This window comes from Giraffa tippelskirchi, chromosome 4 (assembly GCF_054371585.1).
Source record: "Giraffa tippelskirchi isolate mGirTip1 chromosome 4, T2T-mGirTip1v1.2.pri, whole genome shotgun sequence".
NCBI classification, from domain to species: Eukaryota; Metazoa; Chordata; class Mammalia; order Artiodactyla; family Giraffidae; genus Giraffa; species Giraffa tippelskirchi.
In genome coordinates, this window is record NC_137278.1 from 149,183,993 (window position 1) to 149,197,458 (window position 13,466).

Below are 13,466 nucleotides of genomic sequence, written 5' to 3' on the forward strand. Positions count from 1 at the left end.
TTTTAAAAGACCTAAGAAACACAGCAAGCAAATATAACCATTATCTTATTTAGATCTTGATTTTAGCAAGCCAAATATAAAAATATATTTTAAGGCAACAGAGAACATTTTAATATGGACTGGGTAATGGACAATACTAGAGAATTATTGATAAGTTTGTTGGTGTGATAATGCTGAGTTTGCAAGGAAATGTTCCATTTATTTTGAGATATGTTCTGAGGTATAGGGGTTAAATAACATAATGTTTGGAATTTCTTTTTTTAAAAGATGATTAGATAGCTTAGAATTTCTACATGTTTTCATATGTTTGCTGTAAAAAGTATCAGTTTTAATTTTGGTACTATATTGTATAAAGTGATTTTAAAGTTAATTGTATAATAAAACAGGCTCTCACTTTGTGTGGCTTGAAATTTATCCCTGAAGGCAAGAAGAAGTCTGCCTCTATCTGGACTCAGGGAAAGCATATTTCTTGCAAAGTTAATTTCTAAAGGCAATATATTTAAAGTATAGCAATTTAATGCACCATGAAGGATGCAAATATATGTACAAGACACATAGGAAATGGTCTATACCTACAAGGCAATTTCAGTTTAAAAGGAGTAAATATTCTTTGGGTTTCCAAGTCAGGATTCTGTCACAGTTTTGAGTTCTGTAATCTGACTATTGTGAACATATACACAGGGCTTCTGAGATAATGTATGAAAAACCATTCCAGCTATAAAGTATGATACAAATGTAAGGTATAACTGGTGTTAAATGTTTATAAAAATGAAAAAATACAGGAAAAATAGAACTTGTCATTAAATCAAGAATTCTCCTGCCACATTTGGGTAAGGTTTTGTTTTCTAGGTCATGAAATATAGAATATCTGTTAACTTTAATATAAAATTTCCTCTTATTCCTAAACTGAACAATGGAGTCTTCTGGCACTAGATTTTTTCTTATTTAAATTAGTCAAAGTTTGTCATCTATGCAAAAGCAAACATTCTCTGAATTTTCAGAGAAACTGTGATTATCCATAACTTCTCTGTAGAAATATAGACTACTGAGTTTAATTTGAATTTATGAGGTAAGATAAGACCTCACTTTATACATGAATTGATTTTGAGCATGAAGAGATTAGTGTGCTTTTTCTTATGAAATTTGTTTTGGCTTTTTTGAAAAAAATAGTTTGATATTATAATATATTGTCATAGGTGCCAAAAGATTAAAAACAGTTCATTTCTCTATGAATCTTAGCAAATTGCTGACTCCCAGTGGGAAAAACTGGAAACTCAATTTCAAAATGATTGTGCTGATATTGTATTTTTTCTGGGCTTTTGCTTTTCTAAGCTCTTTTGTTTGTGAAAACTACATTTCTGCTGTTTTTTGGAGTCCTCAGAGAGTAGAGGGATTTTATAGTTATTTTTTAAATGAAATATGGCAGTAATTTGAAATGGGTATATAGGGAAGCAAGATCTCAAAGCTTACTCTTATTTAGAAAATATTTATTAAATACTTACCGTATGCTAAGCACATGAAGTAACTAAAATATCAAAACATTACAGTGGGATAGGTACTATCATCATCCTCATTTTACAGATGGGAAAACTGAGGTATAGACACACTAGGAAACTTGTCTATGGTAGTTACCCAGAGGAACAGGGGCAGATCTAGGGTACTGATCAGTCTATCTGACCGTGCCCCCACGCTCGAAATCATGTTCTTCTGCCACTATGACTGTTATTACTGAATGCTTTTATTTTTTAAATTCAGGTATAGTTGATTTATAATATTATATGTCTTAGGTATACAACATAGTGATTCACAATTTTTAATGATTATACTCCTTTTAAAATTGTTATAAAATATTGGCTATATTTCCTGTGCTGTATGATATAGCCTTGTAGCTTATTTATTTTATATATAGTAGTTTATACTCTCAATGCCCTACCTCTATCTTGCCCTTCTTCCCTTCTCTCTCCTCATTGGTGACCACTAGTTTGTTCTCTGTATCTGTGAGTTTATTTCTTTTTTGTTATATTCATTAGTTTGTTTTATTTCTTAGATTCAACATATAAGTGATATCATACAGTATCTGCCTTTTTCTGTCTGACTTATTTAAATTAGCATAATACCCTCCAAGTCTATCCATGTTCTGCAAATGGCAGAATTTCATTCTTTTTTATGGCTTAGTAGTATTCCTGTGTATGTGTGTGTGTGTGTGTGTGTGTGTGTGTGTATACACATACACACATATATGGCTTCCCTGGTGACTCAGTGATAAAGAATCCGCCTGCCAATGCAGGAGACACAGGTTTGATCCCTGGGTTGGGAAGATGCCCTGGAGAAGGAAATTGCAACCCACTCCAGTATTCTTGCCTGGGAAATCCGATGGGACAGAGGAGCCTGGCAGGCTATAGTCCATAGAGTCACAAGAGTTGGATATGACTTAGCAACTAAAACTACATATATATATACACACACACACACATACATACCATATCTTCTTTATCCATTCATCTGCTGAGGTTACTTACAGCCATTAGCCATTGTAAATAATGGTCCTATGATCATTGGGGGTACATGTATCTTCACACTAGTGTTTTCATTTTTTTTCAGATAAGTATCCAGGAGTGGGTACTTGGGTCATATGGTAGTTCTATTTTTAATTTTTTGAGTAACCTCTATCCTGTTTTCCATAGTGGCTGCACCAATTTACATTCCTGCCAACACTGTACAAGTGAAAAAAGTGAAAGTGAAAGTTGCTCAGTCGTGTCCAACTCTTTGTGATCCCATGGACTATACAGTCCAGGGAATTCTCCAGGCCAGAATACTAGAGTGGGTAGCCTTATCCCTTCTCCAGGGGATCTTCCCAACCCAGGGATTGAACCCAGGTCTCCCTCATTGCAGGTGGATTCTTTACCAGCTGAGCCACAAGGGAAACCGAAGAATACTGGAGTGGGTAGCCTATCCCTTCTCCAGGGGATCTTCCCGACCCAGGAATCGAACCGGGGTCTCCTGTACTGCAGGCAGATTCTTTACCAACTGAGCTATCAGAGAAGCCCTAACAGTGTACAAGGATTCCTTTTTTTCCACATCCTTGCCAACATTTGTTATTTGTGGCCTTTTTGATGGCTAAGATTGATCTCTTCGTGTTCATTTCTACTCTGGTGTCTTCACTAGAAAAGAGACTATTTTTCACAAAGTCTTAATTTTTATGTTAATAAGAGAGGTTCATTGATTGGATAGAAGAGAGCATCTTAGATTTGTTTTTTTAAATAAGGTGGGAGGTAGTGGGCAAGAACCAAGATTCTATGTAGTATTATTGGAATAAATGGCTGATAACAAGATTTCTAGAGTAGGTGGTAAAAATGTTTTTACCTTAAGTCAGAAATTCTAAGACATTTCTATTGATCTACACAGAACATGAAACAGCTCTCTTACTGTTACTTTGCACTCTGCTTTTCTGAATCACTGGTTGTGTGAGCTTGGACAGGCTACTTAACCTAATGTCCTGTAAACGTGATAGTAATTCCCAGCTCAGCCCACCTAGTGTCACTGAGTGAGCTAGTCCATGAGGAGTACCCAGGCCAAAGCCTGTCACAGAGTTAGTGCTCAGGTAAGTACAGTTGTTATTGCTGAGCACAGTGGGAGATAGAAACAATATCCAACCTGTTAATGGTTTTTCAAGTTGCTGCAAATCAGCTGAGGGGCCAGGACAGGTACACAAAGAACTGCAATGGGGTGAAGTATGGAAAAGGGGCTATGGGAGAGGGTCTCCATGGTTGGTGGAATTAGGGAAAGCCCTAAGGAGAAGGTGTTAACTCATTTCAGTGAAGCCAGCTTTTCCTGAAGTGTGGAACGGATGTGGGGCAATGATATAGGGTGACTTCATGTAGTGTTACGACATGGCATGAAATGACTTTGAATTACATGGTAAAAAAGTGATTCTCTTTTCCAACTCATCTGATCTCATCAGGGAGAATCTCTTGACTTGGTGCCAGTAGAGGCAGCTCTCTAATACACTCATCTGCCCTTTTTTCAAAGGGAAAGCAGACTTCAGGCTCAAAATAGGGAGCATCTACTTAGAATTTTGTTGCTTTCAAGCTGTTTTTACAGTTACCTGCTAATTATAGCAAACAGTACTGGTTTTTCCCTTGTGAAGTAGTAATAAAAAGTTTTCTTTGTAAAGAAATTTATCTTTAAGAAAAAATGAGTTGATTTAAAGGAAAAATAGTATGCAAATAATATTACATATGATTTATGGATTATGGCAAATGGTATACAAACAAACTCTGAGCTAGACTATGAAAGAGGGACAGAAGATTCGGGTATGTACAGCTCAAGTAAAGGGGCATGGTAACAAATGTGTTTGGAGAGTAATAAATAGTTCAATTTAGGGGCTTCCCCAGTGGTTCAGCAGTAAAGAATCTGCCTGAAGTGCAGGAGATGCAGGAGATGCGAGTTCGTTCCCTGGGTCAAGATCTCCTGGAGGGTGAAATGGTGACCCACTCCAGTATTCTCACCCGGAAAATTCCATGGACAGAGGAGCCTGGAGGGCTACAAGGAGCAGTTTTCATTACTGATAAGTAATTAAGTTAGAAGTACAAAACTATATTAATATTCCTTGGTCCTCTTTCCGCCATCTTCCCATGCTGCCATGATGGTGGCACCATGAATGTCCTGGCTAATGCTTTCAAGAGTATCAACAATGCCCCAAAGAGAGGCAAACGCCAGATTCTTATTAGGCTGTGCTCCAAAGTCATCTTCCATGATGAAGCATGGTTACATTGGCGAATTTGAAATAATCGATGATCACAGGGCTGGGAAGATTGTTGGGAACCTCACAGACAGGCTAAATAAGTGTGGAGTGATCAGCTTCAGATTTGATATGCAACTCAAAGATGTGAAAAAATGGCAGAATAACCTGCTCCTGTCACATCAGTTTGGTTTCACTGTACCGACAACCTCAATTGGCATCATAGACCATGAATAAGCAAGATGAAAACACACAGGAGGGAAAAATCCTTGAATTCTTTTGTTTAGGGATGTAATACATACATGCAAATAAAATGCCTCAGGGAACTAAAGAAAAAAATTCCATTAGTAAACAAAGTTTTACATACCTGTCAATAATTGTTGATATTCCTCAAATGCTGTTTATTATCATTTTTTCCCATGGTAAATTTTCTTTTCTTTCTGTAGATCTGAGGAGAAAATTAAGCACTTTGGTCAGCTTAAATCTGAACTTTTTCTTAAAGACAACACGTTGAGGAAGATACTTTGTCTAATTAGGGAACTTAAAGTAGCAGCCCAGAAAAACTTCATTCTGAAAAGACTTTTCTGGAAAGTAGGTATATTGTCTTATTTTACCTGTTTATCAAATGTAGCATATTTAAGCATAAAGTAAAATAGTAATAAATATCTTGTATTCCGATGCTGTTTTTTAAAAAATGTTGATTAAATTTAATGCAATCGTCTTGATGCTTGAAATGTTGTGATGTAATCAATGTATATGTGTGCGCTGGGGCCAGGGAGATGGAAGGGAGGAGAGCAGTAGCAAAACGATGGTAGCTCACATGGGTTGGGTTGACAGAGTGAAAAAAAGAGAGAGGGTGGGGGGAAGCTTCTGGTATGCAAGAAGTATAAGATATCAAGAAGTTTTATGTGTATGTTCCCCTACAACAAAAATAGAATTAAATACACTTTTAAGTGTAGGATTGATATATTTTTAAAATTTTTTATTGTGGTAAAAGTCACATAATACAAAACTACCTTAACCATATTTAACTGTATAGTTCAGTGGCACTAATACATTCACCTTGTTAAAGATGACTCCTGGGCTTCCCTGACGGTTCAGTGGTAAAAAAAAAAAAAAAACTCACATGCCAATGCAGGAGACATGGATTTGATCCCTGATCCAGGAAGATTCCACAGGCTGCAGAGCAGCTAGGCCTGCAGGCCACAACTACTGAGCCCACACACCCTAGAGCCTGTGCTACACAACAAGAGAAGCAATGAGAAGCCTGAGCATCACAACTAGAGAGTAGCCCTTGCTTGCCACAACGAGAGAAAAGACTGCACAGCAACGAAGACCCAGCACAGACATAAATAAAGAAATAAAATAATGTTTTAAAAAGGTGACTTCTGAGAAGTCAAAGAAATCTAGCTCTCCCACTTGGCAAGTTACAGACTTACTCTGGAAGACTGACTTAGTGTCATTCAGTTTTAGGTGAAGGCATTGAGAAGCCCAGGTGAGTACTGGTGCTGTGCTAATGAGGCTGATTCTGGCTACTGGCCTCATACATAGTTGCTGCCATTTTATTGCACAGTTGGGAAGTGCACAGCTTCCCCCACCATACAAGACAGTCTTGGCTATTTCTTAGATTCTGAGTGCTTCATATGTCTGATGACCAACCATCCTGGTTTACCCAGAGTAGGGTAACAAACTGTTCCAGTGTGTCTGGGACTGAGGAAGTTAATGGCACTTGGGGCTTGTAATGCAATAGCTAGACCAATTGCAAGCAAATTGGGATGGTTGATCACCCTAACCAGAGGGCATAGTAGCTATAGAGAATAGTCTGTCAAGTGTTCCCAGCATTGAGGCAGGTAGGGATGATGTAGTGCTGTATCATCTAAAATGCTTGTGCTACATAGACCCTGTTAGGAATACACCACATTATTATCTTAGAGGCAGCTCTAATTTTTGGTTCTTGGGTAAGAGGATGGGAAATTATATATATATTTGTAAATTATAATAAAATTAGTATAATGAATAATTATAGTCATATTCTTATAATAATACAATTATTATAATAATAAACAACATAATATTATATAATTATAGTAATATATATAGTTGACCCTTGAACATTAGTTTGAACTGCTTGGGTCCACTTATATGTTAATTTTTTCAACAGTAAATACTACAGTACTACATGATCACATTTGGTTGAATCCATGGGTATGGAATCACAGATATGGAGGGTTAACTGTAAGTTATACTCAGATTTTTGATGGTGAAGAGGATGAGCACTTTTAACTCCCCCCAAACCTCCACCCCTCGTTGTTGAAGGATCAACTGTGTATCATTTTCCCTTTTAAAAATCAACTTTATTGGGGTATAATTTTCCTCTGTTAGGTAATTTTTATTCTATTACAATAAAACTTTAAAATTTTGAAAACACTTTTTCATAGGCTGACTAAACTGAAAGCTTTAGGAGTACAGATATCATGTCCAGTTAGTCTGTTTTGCTTAAGATGTTATTTGCATTACTTCGCATAGTACTTGCCACATGGCTGGATTAAATAGTTGTATGTTCAGTGAATGAATGAAAGAGTTCTCTATTTTTTTTTTTGGCTGAACCATGTGGCATGCAGGATCTTAGTTCCCCAACCCGGGATCAAACCCATGTCCCCTGCATTGGGAGCTTCAAGTCTTAACCACTGGACTGCCAAAGGAGTCCCAAAAGAGTTGTCTAGATATGTTCTTTACCAACCCTTCATTTTTTTATTCATGAAGTTTTTTTTCCTTCAGTTTTTAAAGATATAAAATTTACCATCTTAACCATTTTTAAGTGTGTAGTTCAATGTTATGTGTCCATGTTGTGTAGCCATCACCACCATCCATCTCCAGACCTCTTTTCATCTTACAGAACTGAAACTATACTCAATAAACAGTAACTCCTCATTTCCCCTCCCCCAGCCCCTGGCAACCATGATTTTTCTTTGTGCTTCTATGAGTTTGATTATTCTAAACATCTCATGTAAGTGGAATCATACAGCATTTATCATTTTGTGATTGGCTTATTTCACTTGGCATGATGTCTTCCAGATTCACTGAAGTTAAAGGATATGTCAGGATTTCCTTCCTTTTAAGGTTAAATAATACTCCAGACATGTAATACCACATTTTATTTATCCATGCATCCACTGATTAGCACTTGGATTGCTTCCATGTTTTAATTATTGTGAATAATGTTGTTATGAACATGGATGTGTAAACATCTCTTTAAGACCCTGCTTTCAATTCTTTTTGGAGCCCAGTTAGAAGCAGAATTGCTAAATCATATAGTAATTCTATTGTTAATTTTTTTAGGCACTGCCATACTGTTTTGCACAGCAGCTGTACCATTTTACACTCTCACCAACAGTGCATAAAGTCTCCAGTTTTTCCACTCCTTGCCAAGATTTGTTATTTACTAATTTTTTGAAGCAGTCATTCTGATGGGTGTTAGGGTGTATCTAGTAGTTTTGATTTACATTTCCCTAATGGTTAGTGACACTGCGAATTTTTTCCCATGCTTACTGGCAATTTGTATATCTTCTTCAGAGAAATACTGGGGTCCAATTTACATATAATAAAATGCACATATATTTTAAGAGTTTAAAGCGTTTTAACATTCAGTTTAAAGAGTGTTAGCAAAGGTATATAACTGTATAAACACCACCCAACCAAGATTTAGAACATTTCTATCACTGCTTAGGGCTAAATTGTGCCCTCTGGCACTCAGTTTCCTCTGACCCATGTCCTCAGGCAACTATTGTATTTTCTATCATATATTAATTTTGCTGTTCCTAGAATTCCAGTTATATGGAATTGTACTGGAGTTTGTGTTTGGCTTCTTTTGACATAATATTTTTGAGATTCTTTCATGTTGTTGCTAGTAGGTGGAAGATATTTTATTTTTATTTTTTTAATTTTTTAACTATTTATTTGTCTGTGCCAGGTCTTTACTGCAGCACGTGGGATCTTTAGTTGAGGCATGTGGGATCTAGTTCCCTGAGCAGGGATTGAACCTGGGCCCCTCTGCATTGGGAGCGCAGAGTCTTAGCCACTGGACCACAGGGAAGTCCCAGTGGAAGATATTTTAAACGGGAAAATTCCTGACCCACTGAGCAAGTGGGAGATTACAATAATCACTGATATTTATTAAGCACATACAATATGTTGAGTACTGCTCAGGCTTTACAAATTATGTCTTATTTAATCCTAACATCAACTTCACGAGGTGATTCTATTAATCCCATTTTAGAGATGAAGAATTATAGAATATATAAGTAATTTGCCAAACATCCTGTAGCTATCCAGTGGCAGAACTGGGCTTCCTAGGTGGCTCAAGTGGTAAAGAATCCACTTGCCAATGCAGAAGATGTGGGTTTGATCCCTGGGTTCGGACAATCTCCTGGAGGAGGAAATGGCAACCCACTCCAGTATTCTTGCCTGGAGAATCCCATGGACAGAGGAGCCTGGGCGCTATAGTCCACGGGATCGCAAAGAGTCGGACACAACTGAGCATCATCCAGCCTGGCTCCAGAGTCAGAGTGTAAAGCTGCCGTACTCTGCTCACTTATCAGGGCACTGGGTAAATCCCAGCACTTCTCAGTGGGCCAAGGTGTCCATTTGCCCCCTTTCTCCTTCCCATTCTCCGCTTGCCATCCCAGCCTCTTCTCATGCCACATTAACTAAATAAGAGCACACATGTACCTGTCTAAACAAGGAGTCGAGGTTGCCACAAGTAAATGAAAAAGTCCTGGGGAGAAAAGGAACAACAGAGGAATAGAATACAGAAGCAATTACATCCTATTTCTCAGTAGTACCAACTTGCCTCATTTCATGGGCCAGTGCTTATTGTCGTGCTCGATTATCTCATGAGACTGGATAGGAACACACAAAAAATTGGTTCCCCCACTCTTCAGTCAGTGTTTATTTTGGCAGAAATGGCAATCTACATTTCCACTGTTTTAACAGAAGTATTAAAATCATTCTGCGCCATCTTCACAGGCTGTACCACTGCCATTCATTTGTTTTTGAATTAGTAAACATTTCACAATGAGTGCTTTTCTAGACATTATTTCATCATGTTCTCACAAAAGCCATATTACTTTGGAAAAGCTGGATATATAGTGGCCCCCATTTAACATTATTATTCCAAGGTGACTTAATGACTTGCCTAAATTATACACCTACTTCTGGATGATCTGCAGTATTAATGGTGAAGTCGTCTCCCAACATCACCTGCGCAGTTTTAGCTCTGGCTCTGTTCAGCAGGATAGTGGTCTCCTGGTTGTAAGTAAAAGTATGTTTTCAGTTTGTGTTATGCTAGCGTTAATGAGAGAGATTGTACGTCCCTTTCTCCCTAATCAAAGAACAAATAATTTCTTATTTTTATTATGGAAGAATCGACAGTTTTGCCAACAGGTAAGGCCTCAGGGAGGCCTGGCATGCTGCAGCCCATGGGTCACAATGAGTCAGACACGACTGAGCGACTGAACTGAACTGAACTTAATTACCATTTCTTTCCTGCTTGCTTTCACAGACCAGTGACCTTTTCTATTTCCTAGTGAACAAACTTCATGAATACTTGCCAGAGTCTAGGGATAAGAATGCACTTCACAATAGAAGCCAAAGAGCTGATGAGCTGGTGTAAGTACTAACTGGATAATCACAGATATTTTTTCCCTAGGATGTTAAATAAATGGAAGGCACTGGGCAAAATATGTACTGTTTTAATGGTAAATAGTGCTGCAAATTTTGCTTCACATAGATTTTTAAAAATAGCATTTATTTTGTTCTAATTGTGTGGTCAAAAACTACACAAGAAACTAGTAATACTGGCTGTCCCCAAAGGGAAAAAAAATCAGTGTATGAAGGAAAGACACCTTTCACTTATCCCCACTTTTACATTTGAAATTTTGAAAAATTACCTACTTGAAACAGTTAAAATGATTAAATTCTGTTTTAAAATAGTGTGATTATCATTAAAACTTTGCAAAAAATAAGTACAAAAATCAATATGATAATGACTTGTAATCCTGACATGCACTTATTTATTCATTTGACAAATATTTTTGAGTGCTTACCAGCCAGCCATCACAGAGTAGGCTTGCAACCAATGTTGGCAATTTGATATACAGGATTTCCTTCCTATACTTTTTTTTAAACAGGTATCTGAATGTAATTCTATTAAGGATTACTGATTTTGTGAAATTCTGAACTCATAGTGAAGTCATGCCATTTCTGTGACATTTTTCCTCTTTGTTTTACAGGGTGTGTATTGAAATTATACAGACTCTGGGATGGATGTTCAGAGAAACAGAAACGGAGTCATCGCGCCTGAACATATTAGCAGCTAAGAAGTAAGGCCTTTTAAAAGTTGAGATCTCGTAGCTGCAACCCACTAACTACTCTTTCGAGTGTCTTCCAAAACTCATAATTCTCTAACTTCTCTGCTTGATTGCTTTGTAAATATATTAAACTCTTTTGTCTCTCACTTCCTTCTGTGATGAACAGATTAATTGGTGCATACTGAGTTCTCTCTGATTATTGAGGGCACAAAGATTTTGTTATACTAAGTTTATCTTTTGTCGTCATCTGAAGAAGACCAAGGGGCTTTCCCGGTGGCTTAGTGGTAAAGAATCTGCCTGCAATGTAGGAACTGCAGGAGACACAGGGTTGGGAAGATCCCCTGAAGAGGGCATAGCAACCAACTCCAGTATTCTTGCCTGCAGAATCCCATGGATAGAGGAGCCTGGCAGGCTACAGTTCATAGGGTTGCAAAGAGTTGGACACAACCAAAGTGACTTAGCATGCACGCAATCTTGGAGTGAATGGTATTGGAGGGTAAGAGGTATAATAAAGTTACTCCAAAATATGTGTCCCAAAGGAGAGAAATTTACATCTTTCTTACATAAAAATCCAGAGTAAAGAGCCGTGCTTTTTGCTACAAGATCAGCCAGAGACCTAGGTATCCTCCTTTTTGTTGCTCTACTGTCTTCTGTCATGCTATCTTTGTCCTCATGTTAGCTGGGTGAACTTCTTGCCTTCATCACACTCTGTGGGAATCAGGAGGGGCAAGGAAACGTCTTCTTCTTCTTTTTACTTAGGAATATATTTTTATTTACTTATTTTTTTAATTGAAGTATAATCGCTTTATAATGTTTAGTTTCTGCTGTACAACAATGTGAATCAGCTATAAGTATACATATATCCCCTCTCTCGAACCTCCCTCTTGCCTGCTCCCTCTTCCCCCCTCCCCCTTGCTGCAAATCCTGCTCCTCTAGGTCATCACAGAGCACCCAGCTGAGCTTCCTGTGCTATATAGCAGCTTCCCAAATTTCTTTTTAAAGCAAGGCATAGAAGACTTTTGTTGTTGTTGTTCAGTCATTAAGTCGTGTCCCACTCTTTGAGACCCCATGGACTGCATAATAGTTTTGCTTTCCTTCTATTGGTGAGAATTTTAGGCATATGGCATTTCTAGCCACAAAAGAGGCTGCAAAATGTGTCTGTAGTTGGGACTTTTGTGTGCCTAGCTAACTTTAGCAATGGGACAGCTGTTATTTAAAGGAAGAATGGGAGAATGTATAGTGTGGGACAACAGCATTCTTTGCCACAGAAAGTGTGTGTTTGCATATTAGCTGTTTGACCTTTTTATGAGATCTATAGGCTACGAATTATATCCTTGGGCAATGGTCTGGCTAAAATCTTAATTTCCTCCCACCCTTGTCAATCAACTGTTTATCTACATTTCTTGCATCATAAGGTGGAAGAAGGAGGAGAGCCATGGACTCTGAAACATTTGAACCAGAAGGAAGAATAAGAACTTTTAGTACTATTTTTTCCAGGCTATTTATTAGAGACTTTTACAAATAAATTTTACTGATAATGGTCATTAGCATATCTTAAGCAACTTGCTATGTGTCAAGGACTATAGGCATATTATGCTTTACAGCAGGGTGGTCAAACTTTCTGCAAAAGGCTAGGTAGTCTCTGTTGAAACTACTTAATTCTGCCATTGTCACAAAAGCAGCCATAGACGATAGGCAAAGGAAAGGGCACAGCGGTATTCCAATAAAGTTTTATTTATAAAAACAAGCTCTGGGCTATTGGGCCTGCAGGCCATAGTTTGTTGACCCCTACTCTACAGTATACAAGGAAAATATACTGCTATTTTCTCTGCATACTTTTTTTTTCTGCATACTTCTTTATGTAGTAGATGGTACTGCCATTTTCCAATATCCAAGAGAGAGATTCAAAATTATGTCTGATATTTATGCCTTCTCCCACACTGAAATTATTGCTAAAGCATGTTATCCTTTTTGTCCACTTTTTGGTGTCTACTTTTCTTTATCCCAATTGGAGAAAATCATTCTTACCAATCTCTGTTGTAAAGTGTTGCATTTTAATTGCTCCGTCTTAACTTGGTTCTGCCACATCAGCCCTACTGTATCAAGCTTCTTTCCTGATATGACAAATTCTTCTCATGTCCTTTGGTAAATAGATTATATTGCTATAGTACAGTCTGGTTGTAATACTAACTTTTCAGTCAATTTTGATATTCATAGTGGTCAAATCATGTTATCTGTACCATTAACTAGCACAGTAAATGTCTAATACAACTAATAATCTTCTATTGCCATGTAACAAATTATTGGGTTGGTCAAAAAGTTCATTTGGCTTTTTCCATAGATCTTACAGGAAGACC

At 37.5% G+C, this 13,466-nt stretch overlaps 2 protein-coding genes and 1 pseudogene across 13 annotated transcripts in view; 2 read left to right on the forward strand and 1 right to left on the reverse strand.

Annotated features, from left to right (window-relative positions):
• Positions 1 to 13,466, reverse strand: part of XPOT (exportin for tRNA) — a 155,327-nt gene that overhangs the window by 100,548 nt on the left and 41,313 nt on the right. For 9 of the 11 annotated variants that reach the window (XM_081588897.1, XM_081588912.1, XM_081588907.1 and 6 more), the window contains one exon: positions 5,109 to 5,189. The gene's annotated coding sequence lies outside the window, so the exon portion shown is untranslated. Of the gene's footprint in view, positions 1 to 5,108; positions 5,190 to 9,935; positions 10,046 to 13,466 lie in introns of all 11 variants that reach the window. The other 2 variants (XM_081588899.1, XM_081588914.1) reach the window with 1 other exon arrangement.
• Positions 1 to 13,466, forward strand: part of C4H12orf56 (chromosome 4 C12orf56 homolog) — a 78,530-nt gene that overhangs the window by 49,078 nt on the left and 15,986 nt on the right. For both annotated transcript variants that reach the window (XM_081588919.1, XM_081588920.1), the window contains exons 6-8: positions 5,188 to 5,332; positions 10,302 to 10,408; positions 11,032 to 11,121. In XM_081588919.1, coding sequence (XP_081445045.1) covers positions 5,188 to 5,332; positions 10,302 to 10,408; positions 11,032 to 11,121 — 342 coding nt within the window. The remainder of the gene's footprint in view (positions 1 to 5,187; positions 5,333 to 10,301; positions 10,409 to 11,031; positions 11,122 to 13,466) is intronic.
• Positions 4,657 to 5,014, forward strand: LOC145544569 (small ribosomal subunit protein uS8 pseudogene; annotated as a pseudogene).